Source organism: Rhincodon typus, chromosome 5, assembly GCF_021869965.1.
Source record: "Rhincodon typus isolate 14 chromosome 5, sRhiTyp1.1, whole genome shotgun sequence".
NCBI classification, from domain to species: domain Eukaryota; kingdom Metazoa; phylum Chordata; class Chondrichthyes; order Orectolobiformes; family Rhincodontidae; genus Rhincodon; species Rhincodon typus.
Window position 1 is genome coordinate 64,479,665 of NC_063336.1, and position 19,840 is coordinate 64,499,504.

General features: G+C 39.6%; 1 protein-coding gene and 1 long non-coding RNA gene across 2 annotated transcripts; both read right to left on the minus strand.

Moving 5' to 3' along the window:
* Nucleotides 1-6,726: 6,726 nt before the first annotated feature.
* On the minus strand, nucleotides 6,727-10,147 carry LOC109923342 (trace amine-associated receptor 4-like). The gene is made up of 4 exons (XM_048597048.1): nucleotides 10,129-10,147; nucleotides 9,642-9,662; nucleotides 8,252-8,275; nucleotides 6,727-7,631 (listed from the first exon to the last, which is right to left on the minus strand). The coding sequence occupies exons 1-4, from the start codon at nucleotides 10,145-10,147 to the stop codon at nucleotides 6,727-6,729; spliced, it is 969 nt and encodes a 322-aa protein (XP_048453005.1).
* A 430-nt stretch (nucleotides 10,148-10,577) lies between these two features.
* LOC125483196 lies at nucleotides 10,578-16,440 on the minus strand. Its single transcript, XR_007262153.1, has 3 exons — nucleotides 15,751-16,440; nucleotides 13,674-13,727; nucleotides 10,578-12,763 (listed from the first exon to the last, which is right to left on the minus strand). It is a non-coding gene; the product is annotated as an uncharacterized LOC125483196 (long non-coding RNA).
* Between the last annotated feature and the right edge of the window lie 3,400 nt (nucleotides 16,441-19,840).

A 19,840-nucleotide genomic window follows, 5' to 3' on the forward strand; every position in this document is an offset into this window, starting at 1 on the left:
AAATCTGCATTTTGAGTCACTGTGACACTGGAGGAGGCCGAGGACGGACATGTTGGAGGGAGAGTGAGGTGGGGAGTTGAAATGGGCGGTGACTGGGAGGTTACCTTGGCCATTACGGGACAGGCGAAGATGTTCGGCGAAATGGCCACCAAGACTACGTTCGGTCTCACTGACGTGGAGGAGACCACATCAGGAGGATCAGATGCAATAGACTAGGTTGGAGGAGATGCAGGTGAAGCTCTGTCTCACTTGGAAGGACAGTTTAAGGCCCTGAATGGAGGTAAGGGAGGTGGTGTGTGGGCAGGCGTTGCAGCTTTTATGATTACAGGGGAAGGTATCAGGTGGGTTGGAGTAGTTCATGGGGAGTGTGGCGCAAAATAAGGAGTGGCAAAGGAAATTGTCCTTGCGGAAGGTAAAGAGGGGTGAGGTGTAATTGGGGTTGGCGGAAGTGTTTGATCATGGCTGATCATATAATTTCAGTATTCCACTGCCACTTTCTCTCCATACCCCTTGATCCCTTTAGCCGCAAGGGCCACATCCAGCTCCCTCTGGCATATATCTAACGAACTGACCCCGACAGCTTTCTGTAGTAGAGAATTCCACAGGTTCACAACTTTCTGATGGAAGAAATTCTTCCTCATCTCAGTTCTGAATAGCTTACTCCTTTTTCTTATTGTGACCCCTAGTTCTGGACTTTCCCAACATCAGGAACATTCTTCCCACATCTCGCCTGTCCAATCCCATCAGGACTTTATATGGTTCTATGAGATCACTACCCCCACATCTAACTTCCAGTGAGTACAAGCCCAGTCAATCCAGTCTTTCTTCATTTGAGAGTCCTGACATCCCATAAATCAGTCTGGTGAACCTTCACTGGACTCCCTCAATAGCAAGAATGTGCTTCCTCAGACTGGGAGACCAAAACTGCACACAATACTCAAGGTGTGGCCTCACCCAGGCCCTGTATAACTGCAGCAAGACATCCCTATTCCTCTATTCAAATCATCTCACTATGAAGGCCAGCATGCCATTAGCTTTCCTCACTGCCTGCTGCACCTGCATACCAACCTTCAGTGACTGTTCAACCATGACACCTCGGTCTTGTTACACCTCACCTTTTCCTAAACTGTAACCATTCAGATAATAATCTGCCTTCCTGTTTTTGCCACTAAAGTGGATAACCTCACATTTATCAATATTATATTGCATTTGCCAAGTATCTGCCTACTCAGCCAACCTGTCCAAGACATGCTGCAGGCTCTTAGCATCCTCCTCACACAAATCTGGATATATTGCGTTCAATTCCTTCATCCAAATAATTAATGTATATTGTGAACAATTGGGGTCCTAGACTGAACCCTGTGATACCCCACTCATCACTGCCTGCTACTCTGAAAAGGACCCATTTATTCCAACTCTCTACTTCCTGTCTCTATCCACGTCAATACACTACCTCTGATACCATGAGTTCTAATTTTCCTTACTATTCTCTTGTGTGGGAGCTTGTCAAAAGCCTTTTTAAAGTCCATATACACAACATCACCGATACACCCTTGTTCACTCTACTGGTGACATCCTCAAAAAATTCCAGAAGATTTGTCGAGCATGATTTCCTTTCAGTGAATCCAGGCTGACTTCGACTGATCGTCACCGCTTTCCAAACGCTCAGTTATTATATCCTTAATAATTGATTCCAGCATTTTCCCCACCACTGATGTCAGGCTAACCGGCCTATAATTCCCCATTTTCTCTCTCTCTCCCTTTTTAAAAAGTGGGTTGCGTTAGCTATCCTCCAGTCCATTGGAACTATTCCATAGTCAACCGAATGCTGGAAAATGATCACCAATGCGTTCACTTTTTTTGGGGCCACTTCCTTAAGTACTCTGGGATGCAGAGCATCAGGCCCTGGGGACTTATTGGGTTTTAATCCTATCAATTTCCCCAATACCATTTCCTGACTAATAAGGATTTTCTTCAGATCCTCCTTCATGCTTGACCCTCTGTCTCCCAGCATTTCCAGAAGATTATTTGTGTCCTCCTTAGTGAAGACTGATCCAAAGAATTTGTCCTATTGGCCCGCCATCTCTTTCTTGTCCTTTATGAATTCGTCTGATTCTAACTGTAAATGACCCACATTTGTCTTCACCAGTCTTCTTCTCTTCACATAACTGTAGAAGCTTTCTGAGTCAGTTTATATGTATTCCTTAAGCTTACTCTCATATTCTATTTTCTCCTTCTGAATTAAACCCTTTGACCTCATCTACTGAATTTTAAATTTCTCCCAGTCCTCAGGTTTGTTGCTTTTTCTGGCCAATTTATATGCCTTCTCTTTGTCTTTAACACTATCCCTGATTTCCCTTGTTAGCCATGGTTGAGCCGCTGTTCCTGTTTTTCTCTTACACCAGACAGGGATGTACAATTGTTTAAGTTCATCCATGTGTTCTTTAAATATTTAAATGTCCGCCATTGCTATCCACTGTCAACCCCTTGAGTATCATTGGCCAACTTATCCTAGCCAATGCATGCCTCATACTATCAAAGTTAGTTTTAAGTTCAGGACACTAATCTCAGATTTAATGGTGTCACTCTCCATCTTAATGAGGAATTCTATCATATTATGGTAACTCTTCCCCAAAGGATCTCAACCACATGGTTGCTAATTAATCCTCTCTCATTGCACAATACAGAGTCTAAGATGGCCTGCTCTCTAGTTGGTTCCTCAGCATGTTAGTCAATGAAATCATCTTTCATATATTCCAAGAAACCTCCCCTATTGCATTTCTACCAGTTTAGTTAGTCCAATCAATATGTAGATTGAAGTCACCCATAACCTTACTGCACGCATCCCTAATTTCCTGTTTGATGCCATCCTCAACCTCACAATTACTGTTTAGTGGTCTGTACATAACTCCCACTAACTTTTTTTCCGTTTGGTGCTCCATACATACAGATTCCACATTGTCCAGGCCAATGTTCTTCCTTCCATTGTGTTAATCACTTCCTTAACCAGCAACAATATCCCACCTCCCTTTTCTATCCGTCTACCTTTACTGAAAATTGAAAACCCCTGGATGTTGAATTCCTTATCTTGGTCACCCTGGAGCCAGGACTCTGTGATTGCAATAATATCACATCTATTAATAACTGTCTGTGCACTTAATTCATCCACTTTATTACATATGCTCCTCGAATGGAAACAAGAGCCTTCAGGCTTGTTTTTTTGACATTTATTGCCCTTTTAGAATTATGATGTAATGTGGCTTATGTAATGTAACTTAAGGTGCAGAGGGGAAGTGGTTAGTGAAGGGGGGTGGAGTTTGACACATGGGGGCATACAGTATATACAGAATGCAGCAGATTTTATTGACAATCACCACCATAATGACACCACATCGTTAACGCTGGCGCCCTGTACCCAGGTAACTCTTAAGTTTCTGCTGTGCGTGTGGGTCCAGATGACTTGCAAGAATAGTTACTGGGGTACAAGAGCTAGCCCCTGTGGCCATGGCTGTTGCAACGGACCAACTGAAGAGGAGTAAAGATAAAATACAGCCCATTCTCGAACCAGGAATATTGTGCAGCAGACAATAAGACTCATGGAAGTTGCAGTTCCATTGTTTGAATAAGACATGGGGGTAGCCTTAAAGTGCAGTCTGGACAGATTGTACTGCATAATCCATCTTGCTGTGCTCTGCACAACTGGAGCTGGAAAAGAGGGGATGTGATGGAAGTTGATGAGTTGGGAGTCTGAGAGCAGTTTTCAGAGAAAGATGAGAACATTGAACAGAATAAAAATCACCTTCTGCATGACAGAACACAGCAGAGACAACACAGGGCATTTTATGTCAGACATGGCTTAATTGACATCCTCCTCCAGTAAATGAGAGCTGGCTGCAGTTGTTATTTATTGACTGTAAAATTGTTGTTGCTTGAAAGGCAAGCAATCCATTTCTATTCTGAGAGGCAAATGCAGCTTCAGTTTGTTTGATTTATTTTTACTTTTGGTGTTGGTCAATAGAAGTGACTGTTTTGACAGCTTTCCTTTATGTGAGAGCCCCACATTGAGAAATGATAGAATGCTAGCCTATACTGGGCATTTGAAAAAGATTAGCAATGACATAGAGAGGTTTGTACTATAGGATGTGGCTAAGGGCAAGTAAACTATGTGGCCTGATGCTAAAGCATCAACAGATATAGGAATGTATAGCTGTGTATGTAAGGAAGCAATGTTTCCTCTAAGCCACACAGTCATTTTGTGGGTCTGTGAAGCCTCTCAGCATTCCAACACTGTGCCAACACATTCACCTCCAGTTTCTCCAGATACTGCCACACAAGGATATTGGAGAGCGGCTGGAGAAATTGGAGGTAATGTTGCACGGAACTGTCAGCCATGCCACCTATTACCATAAGAAGTATTGGTTTGTAAATGCTATCCCATTACGTTGATGGTGCCAAGCAATCCCAGCCTCCAACCTCAACTTGACCAAATGCATGCCTGGTGCTCAAAGATGATGCCAGCACTAGCAATCTACAGAGATCCTAACAGCGGCGATTACTTCTGGCTACAGCAAATGGGAGAATCAACCTAGTGTCAGGTGGGTGGGATGCCAAAGAACATGGTGTGGAATTTATGAGGTGAGTCTAGAACAACACACGAGAAATCTCACTCAGCTTTGTGGAGAGAACTTCTCCAAGAAATCTGACACTTAGCCAATTTCCCAAGAGTTAGTTCAAGAGTTAAAAAGCAGGAAAGTTGTGATGAATACTTATAAAACACTGGTTTTACTTCGAGTGCAATACTGTACCCTAATCTTAACACTGTACTTGCAGAAGGATGTGAAGACTTTCGAAAAAGCGCAAAGAAATTTTATGGGAATGTTTCCTGGATCATAACATTTGTAGGGATTGAAGAATCTAGAATTATTATTATTAAAGAAGTCTGTGAGGTGATTTGATAGAGCTGTTATCATGAGGAATCTAAACCAAGCAGGTAGGAAGAAATTGTTCCTGTTGGTGGAAGGCATAAGAACCAGACCAAATCAATTGTTTTGTCAGAAACAGCAATAATGACATGAGGAAAATCCTTTATTACACAGTGAATGTTTAGAATCTGGACTGCACTATCTGAGATCATGCTGGAGCTAGGTTAAATTGTAACTTTCAAAAACAAGGTTGAATATGTCCCTGAAGAGAAAGAGAATCAGGGCTGTGGAGAAGGAACATGGGAGTGGTACATGCAGCACTGTTCTTGCAGGAAGTTGGCATTGATACAGAAGACTGGTCTCCTTCATTGCTGTAATCATTGTCTGATTTATTAATTCCTCTCATTCTCAAATTATGTATAGTGCATATGGATTTGTATGCGAACAGAATAATTTGCTGATGTAATGCAACACCAAAGAGGGCTGAATGTAGTAAGAGTATCAGGGTATCTGAAAAGAGGCCTGAAAGCTGGGGCGTGATCCCAACTTGGCCCTTCGAGAGATCTGTTGTGCTGCATTTTAATCTCACTGAATTTGTTACCGTCAAATCATTTTTCCCTTTCAAGGAACAGGAGCACATCTCCAAGAGCTGCTGTCCAATTAGATGGTCACCAGCTTTTCAGTTTCAGCAACACCACAAACAGTGGCCATTAGTGAGACTGCAACCAGTTTAAGATGATATGGAAAAAAAGTGCCAGCTTTACAATGAAGTGAGTGGCATCTGGGTCTGCTGGTACCAATCAGACAGGCTCCAGAAAGAGGGGAATAGAGACATTGTGTGGAGGGGTTGGGGGGAGGGGTGTAGGTCAGTGGGATAACATCATCATTCCCACCAGTGATGTCAGCTGGAGAGGCCACTTCAGTGTATTACAGACCATCACTCCACATTGGAACTAAACGCCTGGATTGGAGGGAAATGGCCATTAATATCATTTAGCAGTCTCTTGGCAAAGAGGACAATTCTCCATTTCTTCCACTACTTGTGAAATGCTTTGGTGGTAAGGAGACAATTGGCATTCTAGCCCTTGCTTTCCCTCACTATCTGATAGATTGCCCGATCCTCAGCCTGTCCCGGAGGATAGGAAATATTGACTTGATCAACGAGGTATGCTGTATCTTCATTCACCAGGTAAAGAACAAAACAATGCATGGAAACATGCTGTTTTCACGGAAGGCTTTATCCTTCAACTATCTTGATGAGTAATCAGTATCCGAGAAATACACGTTGAATAAAAATACAACAGTCACTATATTAAAAGTATTCCATCTGGATGTCCTAAAGGTATAAAACTTTATTCTAGTTTCAGATAATAAGTTTCCAATATACTTTGAATAAACTATTAAATTTGACTATATTTATCTAACTACACATCATATATCATAGAATCCTCAAGTGCAAAAAGAGACTATTTGGCCCACTGAGCCTGCACGAACCCTCTGAAGAGCATTCCATCCAGACCGAGCACCCACTCTATCCCCATAACCCAGCATTTACCATGGCTAATCCACCTAGCCTGCACATCCCTGGACACTACAGGGCAATTTACCATGGCCAAACCTGCATGCCTTTGGACTGTGGGATGAAATTGGAGTACCCAATGGAAACCCACACAGACACAGGGACAACATGCAAAGCCCTGAAGCCTTGAAGAAGCCATATGAAGTCTTGAAGAAAACTGACAGATTACTTGACTTAGTAAAGGAGAGCTCAAGTTCTGAATTGTTCTTATGCCTATATTACATTCTAATTGTCTGGGAATAAGTTTATTGTCGAAGAGTCAAGGTTAAGTATTTTGCAGGAAAGGATACGTTTTACAGCTTTGCAAAACCAGGGATAAAAGAAAGCATAAAGAATGGGGTTAAAAGCAGAATTAATAAAACCAAACCACAAAGTAGCAGAGAATAAAACTCTAGATGTGCTGTAATTAATATATGGATCAACAACAATGATCATGCAATAGGGTAGCCAGCAGATTATATAGACTACTATTACTATGCTCAGTTTCATGGCAGCATTGTGTTCCTTGCCTGCAAAATCTAGATTACTGTATTCCTCTTCAGATTGGGCTTTCCTTGTCATGTTTCTAATGACTCGAGCATGCCTTCTTGCTATAATAAAGATTCTAATGTAAATATCAAAAATCGTCAAACTGGGGCCAAGAAATCCAATCAATGGGTTCAAATGTCCCCACAGCTTATTAAATGCAAGTATACAGCTACCATGACATGAAACTGTCCTAATATAATCTTCTATTCCCTTCCTAATTATTTTTGAACAAACTAATCCAAACCCATAAATAATAGAGAACACCCAAATAAATATAATAATTGTGATGATCGCAGGTAGTGTGATTTTTGTAGTGTAGAGCAAGGGATCACACACAGCATAGTAATGACTAACTGCAATAAAGCCCAAAAGATTGATTGACACTAATGCCAGTGTCACAGATAATCTTATATGAACGTCACAGAGAATATTCCCAACATACCAGCATGTTTCAACAGAGTATCCCATGCAGTTTGGTAAAACAACTAATCCCAGTAGAAGGTCAGCCACAGCTAAAGAAAGAACAAGATAATATGTAGGAGTATGGAGTTGCTTGAAATGGGAGATTGAAATAATCACCAATAAGTTTCCAAGAACAGTGACTAAAATTAAACTCAAGGATCAAATATAAAGTATTGCTCACAGAAGTTGCTGGAAAAGCTAAGCGGGTCTGGCTGCATCTGTGAAGAAAAAGTTAGAGTTAACGTTTCGGGTCCGGTGAAAGGTCACCAGACCCGAAACGTTAACTCTGATTTTTTCTTCACAGATGCTACTAGACCTGCTGAGCTTTTCCAGCAACTTCTGTTTTTGTTCCTGATTTACAATATCCGCAATTCTTTCAGTTTTTATAAAGTATTGCTCGGTTTATTGTGGACCTCCCCATTTTTGGGCAAGATGTGTTACTAAATTTGAAAAACAGTTCTAGATGTTCCATGATCACTGAATAGGATGAGTTCATTTCCTGTTCCACCTCTCACAACATACTGAAAAACACAAATTGATAGTTCACAAAATATTTGCTGGAAATAATTTTACAGGCAATGTTCTTCTTAAACTGCAGATGGTATGGAAAATCAAGTTTCAATGTCCTATAACATCATTGTATCAATCTGATGAGCATAATAGGAAAATTGTCTCAATGGCATTTGGCAATAGCTTTGTGATTATCATTGAATAAAGCTGGCAAAAGTTTGATTTACAAACAAGTGTGCACTTAGAGTACTCCATAGAGATGTTAATGTCGAGTCTATTGAGAACTCACTATTTATATCGTTATAAGAGCTTTGACTCCAGCATACTGCGAACAAACAGATCTTAATATTTTCAATTTTTAACTTGGAGAACAATATGTAATGTATTTACCCTCTATTTATTAGTCCTATATTCAGTCTGTCCAAGCACCGAGGACTTATTGCTCTAAATAAATTTAATTTTATTACTTAATTTCTGAATAATCTAATTTATTTTACACCTTAGTTTAAAATACGAACTGATCATTATTTCTTTCATGAAACAATCATGTAAAGCATGGTACTGTTTCAATGACAAACATTAGAAAGACTTAAAATGATTTCCACATATTCCAATTCAATTATAATCAATGTGCAATAAGTATTGCAAGTTTTAAACGTCAAATTCTTTATTACCATAGAGTTATCTCAGTTTTGAGGAATGTTGCTAGAATCTGGAAACTGATTTCTGATGTTAGTCCAACATAGAATGAGGTATCCAAATCTTTATTTTGCAGCTTCTGAATTTCATAATTCAGCAGAAATTATAAATAGCCTTTGAGACAATTTGAGACACTCTCATACATTTATGTAGGAGTTGAAGTACTTAGTTTACTGATGTAGAAATGTGCAGCTAATGTAATGCTTGTTTACACTGACTCAGTGAAGAGACTGCCCAGTTTTAGGGGTGTGTTCTATGAAAATATGCAGCAACTTTTGTCACATTGCCATAACATGATAAGACATAGAAGCAGAAGTAGGCTACTCAGGCCAAGTCTGCTCTGTCTTTCACTGAGATCATGGATGATCTGATAATCTGCAACTCCACTTTTCTGTCTTCTCCCTCTAGCTCTTGACAATAACTCAGCCTCAACAGCCCCTGCGGTAATGAATTCCACAGAAACACTTTACTCTGAGAGAAGAAGTTCATCCCCATCTCTGTGTTAAATGTGTGACCCCTTAATGTGAGATTATAACCTTTGGCCCTAGGCTCTCCCACTCTCCGCATCTACCCTGTCAAGTCCCCTAAAAATCTTATATGTTTACATAAGGTCACCTCTCATTCTTTGGATCACAACTATAAATGTGTAGATTACTTTTCTGAAATGCTGACTATTTATTGTGAAGTTAACATTAATATCACAACTACCACTTACCATTTAATTTCTGTTTTAACAGGATGAAAATCTCAAAACTTTCTGGAGTCTAAAGTGGATTATTTCTTGAAAAGGAATTTAGCATTTTAGACCAATAATCAGAATTACACTTTTTCTAAAGTGCATTCCTAATTTCAATGGAAGTGGATACTGGTCAAAGATGCACCTAATCCAAAAGTGGTGATGCATGCAAAATATTAGCAAAATAAGCTGAAAATTTGCTAACAAAGAAACATCAATAAGTAAGCTCAAAACGAAACTGAAGCTTGTGTGAAAGTGAAGTAAGTTACCAATATGATTGTCTAATGGAAAATTCACAAGCTTCATTTATCCACAAACTTTCCATGTAATGTAAGCTTTTTACTCAACTATTCAACTAAGAAAGAATACTGCAAACTGCAAGGAAATCTTTTTTATCTTCTGAGGAAGGGTCACCGGACCCGAAACATTAACTGAGATTTTTTTTCACAGATGCTGCCAGACCTGCTGAGCTTTTCCAGCAACTTTTGTTTTTGTTCCTGATTTGCAGCATCTGCAGATCTTTCGGTTTTTTTCTTTCACCCTTCTGCTTTGGCACTCTTACTGTGGAGCTCACTATAACTTTTCTCAGACAAATTTTTATGGAGGAAGATAAACCAGGGGCAAAAGGAACAGAAAATGAGAGAGGCACTCAGGATAAGGCTAATGTAAAAGAAATAGGAAGTACTTAATACCAGTGTCTAAAAAGTACATTGTTCCCTCAATGATGCTTCAGAACAGCCATCTTAAAGAGTCAGTAGTTCAAATTCAAGTGAAGTGAACTAAATTGATGAGGAGGTTGCATGAAAATTCTCTTCTGTTGAGTCAAGATTCACAAATATTAAATGGAAAAGCGTGAGGATTGTTTGGTTCCTTGAAATTTTCAAACTGCATGTAATAAAATTCTACTTGTTTTTTTAAAGATGAAATCAAGGAATCATTCACAAAATTACCAGGTGAATTAAATTTTTTCTCACAATTGGAATCTGGGCATTTGGGAACATTTGCTGCAATTTATTACTATTCGACAATGCATAAATAACTTGGTGGTAAATATCTATTGTAATAGTACAACACTTGCTAATGACACCAAGTGTGAACAGGTAATGAATAGAAAGGATAGTCTTCAGGATATGCGATCATATAATGGCATGAGGATTTTAATGTTGATAAGCAAATGTACATGAATACATATAGGAGACAGAAGATATTTACATGCTAATCATTCACTAAAATTGTCATCAATGGAAAATGATTAGAAGCAATGTTGGTCTCATTAGTACCTATACACTACATCAACTTTCAACTTCACAGGGCAATGCTTTTTTCCTGGTTCTATATCACAGGAACGTAAGAAACAGGAGCAGGGCTAGGCTATTCAGCCCTCCAACCCACTCCACCATATAATGAGATCATGGCTGATCTTTGACTGCAATGCCATTTTCCCGCACTTATCCTCATATTCCCTCTATTTTTTAATATGTAGAAATCTATTGAACTCAATCTTGAACATAATGAATGACATGTCTCTGGAGCAGAGAATTCCAAAAAGTTCACCATTTCCAAGCGTAGAAATTCCTCCTCATCTTGGTCCTAAATGGCTGTCCCTTATTCTTAAAGTGTACTTTGGTTCTAGACACCCAAGACAGAGGAAACATCCTTCTCGCCTCCATCCTGTCGATCATTGCAATAATTTTATACATTTGAGTGACATCACCTCTCTTTCTTCTGAACCCCAGAGAATACAGGCCCAGTTTATTTAATCATTCATTAAACAATAAACCCTCCATCTCACAAATCAGTTTCATTAAACTTTATGGCATGTATATCTTTTTGTAGTGTGACGAAAGATGTCTGTTTTTTGATATATATGTCATTATTAGAATTTTTGATTTTAGAATAGCAACACATAGGGTTGATTAGTTTTATGCAGATTTAAAAAATCAACACCTTCGTCAAATAGCCATTCTGAAACAGTGACCTAATTCATTTTATGTCAGAGGGCAGGGAGACCTTGGAGTGAAGATGGAAGTCTTTCATTGAGAGTCATTGCTTGTTTTTGGTTCAATGTAATCAAGGGTTGATTTTACCTTAGAAAACCATAGATTACAAGTTTTTGGGTGGGTCAGAGGAGACCTTATTGGTGTCAAAAGAAAATATAGCTTATTTCCTGGAAATAAATATAAAGCAATTCGGGGAAAGCATAGTTATATCAATAACAAGTTTATTTTGTGCCCCTTCCAGAATAGCAGCGTTTGGGTGGAAATCTGCAGGTTACCAAAAACTGAGGAAGTCTAACTCTCGGCTTTGTGAATGAGCATACACAAGAACTTCATAGCTCACATGAAAGAACTGGGGAGAATCAGCTAATTTTAAGCTAATGATCTGATAGAGATGAATAATTTCTGCAGATTTGAATTTCCATGACAGATAATGTGGGGAAGTGAGATGACACTTTGTTTTGCTATGTATTTTAAGATCTTTCAAAGTGTGTCCTATATCTAGATAACTTGGTTTGCTTATTTTCTTCTTCTTTTCATCTTTTGTGTATGTTCTGTATCTTTTGTGGCTTCGTGAATGAGCTAAATTGCAAAGTAAGACAGAGGTACTGACAGACCCGGAGCTCTGGCTGAGTGGCAAAGTGTAAAGGGCAAGGCAAGACAAGGCAAGGCAAGACAAGGCTGAAATGCTGTGAGCATCCACGTAGGCTCAAGTGAGTACTATGATAGCAAATGAACAATTCTAAAATGCAGCCTGATTCAATCTGTGAGCTGGATGTCTGTCCATGTGCGCAAAGTGTCCTTGCAGCAGCATTACAATGATAATTGTTGGTGTGCCCTGAGGTGCAGCATGGCCACGCAGCAGCATGGTTCAACTAGATTGGAGATGTGCTATGATGATTCAAAGAGGCTGACAAGTGTCCAATGACAAGATCCGTGGACATCAGCTGCCATGGACCGTGCCCTGAGGTTTGGTGTTGGGTGTCCAAGATGGAGATCTGGAAGTGGAAGTGGTGAGCTGGAGAAGCCAAGTACCCGCTCAGACTTTCATGTGGAAAATTCTCAGCATTGAGTTTCTTTGTGGCAGGAGGTAGGATGGGAAGTTGCATATTAATGTAGCAAGATCTTCATTAACAAGGCTGACAACAACCAATAATCTCCATATATGTGGATGTTGCCAACACTTAGCAAGAATCCCATCTCAACACCTGGAATTTTATTGGAAAATGCAATCAGCTGCTCCCGATGTCAGTAAAGGCCTCATGGACTTCTCATCTGAATCGCCCAGATTTCTTGCCACAGTTCTGCCATTCAGGCCCAAATAAGACTCCTGCCATTGGCAAAACAAATATATTTCAAATTAGGTTTACTTTTGGGTGCAATGAGTGCCAAAACTGGCAATTCTACCCAAAGTGAAAATTCTATCCCTGCATCTTTATCTAAGTTTTTAGACACCAGTTCTGATTTATTTTTATTTGGTTTATTATCAAATTTTGTTTGGTAATGCCATTAAGAGTTACATTAAAACATTTTACTATGCTAATAGTATTCCATAAATACAAATTGTTGCTGTTGAACTTGTAATCCATCAGTCTACATTGCTAATCAAGAAAAGTGAGTACAAATCTTATCAAGGCTGTCTGAGAATCAAATTCATTTCAAAACTCTGGAAATAGAATTCTGTTATGACAAGACATAATTGTTTCATTTGTGCATTTAAACTAAAATCTTATCATCACAAGAAGGATTAAATAAAGGACCAAGCTTCATGTAAAACTTATAGCGTTTACTTTGCCAATCCAGCAAAGAGCATAGACTAGAATACTTCAGGATGTGCTAAGCTGGTGTTTATGGCACATTGAAAATTATAATAGCTAAAAAAAAAATGCATATCAAAAATATTAATCACATTAAATTTAGCAGTACTACGTAACAGGTTTCTTGTTATGGCAAAATGAATGGCAAAGTTTTAGAGAACATAAAACACTGGAGTTATTTTGATTGATAGAAAATAGTTGTAAATTTTATGTAGGTGTGTTTCTGCTTTCATTTAGATCAAATCATAGAAAATAAAGTGGGTGGAGTTTTGATCCTTAACACTAATTTTCTAGTTCTATATCAGCAAACCCCGGTACAATGTTTTTCTTAAAGTTAAATGAGATTGCGCTTCAGTTTCGTGTTATATTGGATATTGACTCAACCACATCACAAAGAAATATTAAGTCACATGAATTACATACCTGGCTATCACATGGCGGATTGGATCAACAATACCAGGTTGCACAATCCAGAACCTGGAAGCATTTAGCAAGGATATCACACAGTCAATACACTGATCCAGTGTTAAAACACTAATAAAATGTTGTAGAATATCCATTGTATGAGCTAAATATCAAATACATGATGATAATAAAGTCATGTGGTTAAAAAAAGCACGTCTGAAATCTTATGCTAGCACGTTTAATTTTATTGTAATGCATGTCGTCAATAAATTTTCATATAGATTGTGTTTGATTATTTGATTCTTCAAGTGGCATCTGGCCTTTAATTCATTTCAAAACCAAATGACGAATTTTCCTTAGACACGGGGTGTTGCCAGAAGGCTGGAAAATTGCAAACATTTTGTCCTTTTCAAAAAAGGATATAAGGAAATGTCCAGCAATTATAAATCAGCTTTATTTTGGTGATGGGGAAACTTCTAGAAATATTATTTTGGTTGCCACATGGACAACTCCAGGTTAATTAAAGAGAACCAACATGGATTTCTTAAGGGAAAATCAGATCAAACCAACTCACTGGATATTTTTGAATACGTAAGACAGAAGTGATGAGGGTAAGGTAGTTGTGTGGTATACATGGTCTTTCAAAGGACATTTAACACAATGCCACATGAAAGACCAGTGAGCAAAGTTAGAGCTCGTGGGATAAAAGTACCAGTGAGCAAAATGTATACACATTTGTGTGAGTGATAGGAAACAGAAAGTAATGGCCCTATGATTATTTTTCGAGCTGAAGGAAACTTAGTGTAGTGGTGTTTCCCAGGGATTGGTATTGCTTTTTTTTCCTTTATTCATTGATGGGATGAGGGTGTCACTGGCCAGGCAGCATTTATTGCCCATCCCTAACTACCCAGAGGGCAGTTAAGAGTCAACCACATTGCTGTGGGTCTAGAGTCACATGCAGGCCAGACCAGGTAAGGATGGCAGTTTCCTTCCCTAAAGGGCGTTAGTGAGCCAGACGGATTTTTCCTGACAATCGACAATGGATTCACAGTCATCATTAGATTCTTAACTCCAGATATTTATTGAATTCAAATTCCACCATCTGCTGTCGTGGGATTCGAACCCAGGTCTCCAGAACATTATCTGGGTCACTGGATTAACAGTCCAGTGATAATACCACTAGCCATCACCTCCCCTATATTTTCTCAATATATGTGAAATCTTTTGACGGGGGATAATTTCAAATTTTGCAGATTATAAAAAAAACTTTGAAGCATTGTAAACTGTGCGGATGACATTATAGAACTTCAAAGGATTTTGACAAGTTGGTGTAGTGGTTGAATCAGTGGCAGTTGATGTTCACGTTGCAGAATTATGAGGTGAACATGCTGGTATAAAGGACACAGACAGAATAAAAAATAGATACTATTCTAAGGGGAGTGCAGGAGCAGACAGACCTGGGTATATAGGTGCATAATTCATTAAAAGCAAGAAGACAGGTGAGGAGTGAGGTTAATACGGCATCCTTGGCTTTATTAATAGGTGCACAAACCACAAGAGCAAGGATGTTATGCTGAACTTGTTTAAGACATTAGTTGGAACTCAGCTAGAGAATAATGCACAGTCTGGGTGCCATACATCAGGATACATGTGAATATATTAGAAAGAGTACAGAAAAGGTTTACAAGAATGGTTATGGGGATGAGAATGCTCAGCAATGGGGATAGATTGGAAAAGTTGGGACTATTTTCCTTGGAGGGAAGACACTCAGCAGAGATCTGAAAGAAGTTTTCAAGATCAGGAAAGCTCTCAACGGAGTACTTAGGGAGAAACTGTTTCACCTTGTAAGAGGATGAAGAGGGCAGAGATTTTAACTGTTTTGGCAAAGGGGCAAACATGAGGTGAAAGGAAACATTTTCACACAGCAAGGTCTAGAATGTACTACCTGGAAGTGTGATGGAAGCAGGTTCAACGGAGGCATTCATGAGGGTATTAAGTGATTATTTAAATGGGAACAATGTGCAGACTTATGAGGAAAACGTAGGAGATTGACATTAAGTCAAACAGCCCAGAGGGCCTGTGCAGTCCCAATCACCTGAATGGCTTCCTTCTGCACTAAAACAGATCAATGATTCTGTGATATATCCCACTCCAGGAACTTAGTAGATACACCAAGGCTGGATCTTCATGAAGGTCTGATAAAATCCTGCACTTCTAGAACTCTTGTCATTGGTTGAGATGCCTGGGGATCCATCTGCCTCTGGTACATGTAAAAGACCTTACAGCACTATTTTGACAAATTTCGTGGAGGTTATCTCTTTTTCCTTGGCCAATATTTATTTCGCAATGAACATCTCGACATTAGACTGGGTCGTCATTAGAAAGTTGGTGTTTGTAGAGTTTGTACAAAGGTGGATGCTGCATTTCCGGTATTGCGAGTGTTGACTGCGTTTCAAAAGCCCTTCGTCAGCTGTCAAGTTTGGAAGTCGGGTGGTTGTGAAAAACCCTACGCCAGCGCAAATCTTTTTTTTTGACTTAAATTGTGCCCGGGATAAAGAAACACACTGCTGCCCTCTTGTCTTCAAAGACAGGGCAGATCTGATGCAATATAACAACAGGGAATCCCCTTCTTCTGCTGCCAGCAACAACTTGCGCACGCGCCGGGCGGCCAAGTGCCGGGGGGGGGAAGGGCAGCCGTGAGGTCAGCGGGTCAAGGGGGCGGAGCCGGAGCCGGCGCAGGGTCAGAGGTCGAGGCGGTGCCGTCAGGGGAGAAGGAGTTGAGTGACGGTCCCGAACAGGTAGGATCCGTTGTCGGGTGTACACTTATCTCCCAGTCTTTGTTGGTGCTGGTAGGCAGGCTAGGCCCTAAGCCTTAAGGGGGATCCGCCTGGAAATGCGGCCGGGCCTCGGAAGCAGCCGGCCCTGGTGGGTAAGAGCCCAACCCAACCCAGTCCAGTCCAGTGCAGTCCAGTCCAGTGTTTCTGCCGGTTCCCCCTTTCCCTTGATCTGGGGAGATCAGCCCCTTCTCTCCCCAGTCCCACCCCCTCTCCCTTTCGTCGCCCTGTAACTAGTACAGAGCTGTTCGTGAGGAAGGGAGAACTGAGCCAGGGAACTCTCTTGAAGGACATTCTTATGAGTGCCTCTGTGTGGAGGAACTGATCCCAACCGACAAGAATAATCAGACAGTCCCAGGTTTGACACCCGCCCCCACCCCGCGATGATTTCTCTGACCCTAACCAGGGTGGCAGTAAGGAGGTTTCCCAATTATTCAGATTTCTCACCGTGTTCAGCAACTCTCACGGGGCGTCTGGGTTTCTGTGTGACCACAAGGCTGCGATTTCAGCTTCTGTTTATTTCAACATGTAATTTAGAACAGCTCGGGCTGTCTTAACCCTCCCTTGTTGACAGTTATTGTCGAACTTCCCGGTGATAGTGGGTTATTTAGCAAAGAATCGTAAGTGACAGGTGTACGTGGGAGAAATTTGCAATCTTGTGTTAGCTGTGGGGCGCAGTTGGTATTTTTCAGACGTCTGAGTCAGAAAGATTTGGGCTTAAATGCCATTCCAGAATTTTAGCACAAAACACAAGGCTAAAACTCGATAGCAATACTGAGGAGGCGCTGTACTGTTGGAGGTGTAAACTGAGGCCATGTCTATCATGTTGGTTGACCTAAAACATATCCCGCGGCACTATTCTGAAGAACAGCAGAGTTATCCCTAATACCCAGACCAATGCGTCTCTCTGAATCGACATTCTAAAACCAGACTGAATGCTTTTTATAACATTACTGTTTGTAGATCTTTTGTGTGCAAATTGTTTTCCCCTCAACACAACAGTGCTTTGAAAGTACTTAATTTATTGGAAACTTCTTTCAAGGTCTTGAAGTTGTGAAAAGTACTATACAAATGCAAATCTTTCTTTGGGGAGAGGAAGAAATATTATGAAAATGCATGAGTCTCTGTTGGGGGATTGACAGTGAAGGAGCAGAGGAGGAAGAGAGGGGAAAGAGGTGGAAGAGTATTATCTTGTGATTCTGTTCTATTACATTCTGGGTAGTAACTAGTACTTTTGAACTTGTATTTCTAATGAGTTGTCAGAAGGCAGAATTGAGTTGTAAGGTTGACTGCATAGTGTGTAAACATTGATCTAAATTATCAATGAAGGTCAAGTGTTATGTACTGAAATTCTTGATTAGGTTACAACATTGTTGCCTAATCCGTAAATTAAACCTTTTTTCTTTAGGTTTATTTCCGTTTATACGGTACTTGCAAGATCTATATATGAGCCACTGATTTTTAGTAGAAGATACTTGAAAATTGAAACTTGAATACTGGAAGTTATAATTTTGTTCATTTTGAATTGTGATTGGTAAATTTTATTTAGTCCTTGGGGGTATTCTGTGTTAAATTTGGTTTAGTTTATAAAAAATTATTGTTGTCATGAGCACTTGCAAATTACGCATTTCTAGTACAAATCCTTTATGATCAGTCTGCTGACTGACAGAAGTTGATATCCTTGGCATATTTCTTTAATATTCTTCAATTATGCCTCTGTTCTTTACATAATCAATTAATTAAAGTTCAATTACCACTGCTTTTAAAGTATAACATCATCTTCATTTGGCAGCATATTACATATTTGAAATTCATTTGTATACATTTTCTACTCTTAAAATAAACACGTTGCTATAATTTAAAGTGACTTCAAATGGCAGGTTATAAGAGCCACATAAAAGGTAATTGCACAAGATAGGAGCTCACAGTATTGGTACTGTATTAGTGCAGATTGAAGATTAGTGAACACAGGGAAGACAAAGTCAAGATTAATAGGTTTTTTCAGATCGGAAGGACGTAACTAGTGAAGTGTCACAAGCATCAGCTCTACGGCCTCAATTGTTTACAATCTATATTAATGACTTGGAGGAGGGAGAACACTATACAAATGCAGTTTTGCCGATATAAAAATAGGTGTTGAGGGCATGTTGTGATTAGGACACAAGAAATCTGCAATGGGATATAGATAGGTTGAGTGAATAGGCAAAATAAGTTAGCAGATGGAGCTTAATGTAGGAAATTGAGGTTGTGCATTTGGTAGGAAGAATCAAGAGGTAGGCAATTGTTTAAATGGAGACCGACTCCAAAATAGTGCAGCAAAAGGGATTTGAGTATTCTTGTGCATGATATACTAAATGTTAGCATTTCAGATGCATCACATAATTAAGAATACAAATGGAATTTTGGCTGGAATTATTGCTAGGGTGTGACATTTAAAACTAGGGAAGCCTTCTTCCACTGTACAGAGTGTTGGTGAGGCTGCACTTGGAGTATTGTGGATAGCTTTGGTCTCTTCCTTAGGAAAGGAAATAATTTTATTGGAGGCAGTTCAAAAGAGATTCACTAGACTGATTCCTGGGAAGAAGGGGTTGATTTTATCAATATGGCTAAACAGGTTAAGTCTTTATTCATTTATGGGTTAGGAGAATGAGGGGTGATTTCATTGAAACACACAGAGTAGATGTTGAGAAGATGTTTGCACTAGTGGGGGAATCTTGAACTAGGGGACACAGTCACAGAGTAAGGAGTGATTAATTTAAAATTGAGATGTGAAAGAACTTGTTCTGTCTGAGTCTAGTGGATATCTGTAATTCTCTACCCCGGAGAACTGTAGAGATTAAATCACTGAATATGTTTAAAGAGGAGGTAGATGGATCTTTGAAATGTCAAGGAGCTGACATGAAAGAGGAGTTGAGTGGCCTAGACCACCACCTCTTTCCTATGTTCTATACAATTCACAAGCCTTAGGGTGTCTTTGAGGTGTGAAGTTTTAACCTGAGGCTACAGTTGTTTGTTTAGTGCTTTAGGTCATCAGGAGTGGCAATTATTTGCATTCATTCTTTGAGCTGTGAGTATTATGTATCTTTTTAGTCAGTATTCTCACTGGGCATTTTGTTGCCTCGTGAGACAGAGAATATGTTCTACAGCTAGTCCCATTAGGGCAAGCAAAAATCCATCTCTGCTGTTTAAAATGCATATTTGTTTTGTGTATTCCATCTCAAAAGTTCTTTTTCAGTTTTGCTATATGTAAGCAAGGTTCCACCTTCAACTTATAAACATTCCCAGAAAGATGTTAAACCAAATAGGAGATTTTTTTTAATGCCTGACTGCATTTACTCATTTTGGTGCCTT

What these genes read in the sequence shown, in the direction of transcription:
- LOC109923342 (XM_048597048.1), bottom strand. An exon ending in TTACTTATTGATGTTTCTTT is followed by an intron (nt 8,276 to 9,641) that starts GTTAGCAAATTT and finishes AGTTCTCAATAG; the next exon opens with ACTCGACATTAACATCTCTA. An exon ending in GACATTAACATCTCTATGGA is followed by an intron (nt 7,632 to 8,251) that starts GTACTCTAAGTG and finishes GTTTAATTTTAG; the next exon opens with TCACTGTTCTTGGAAACTTA.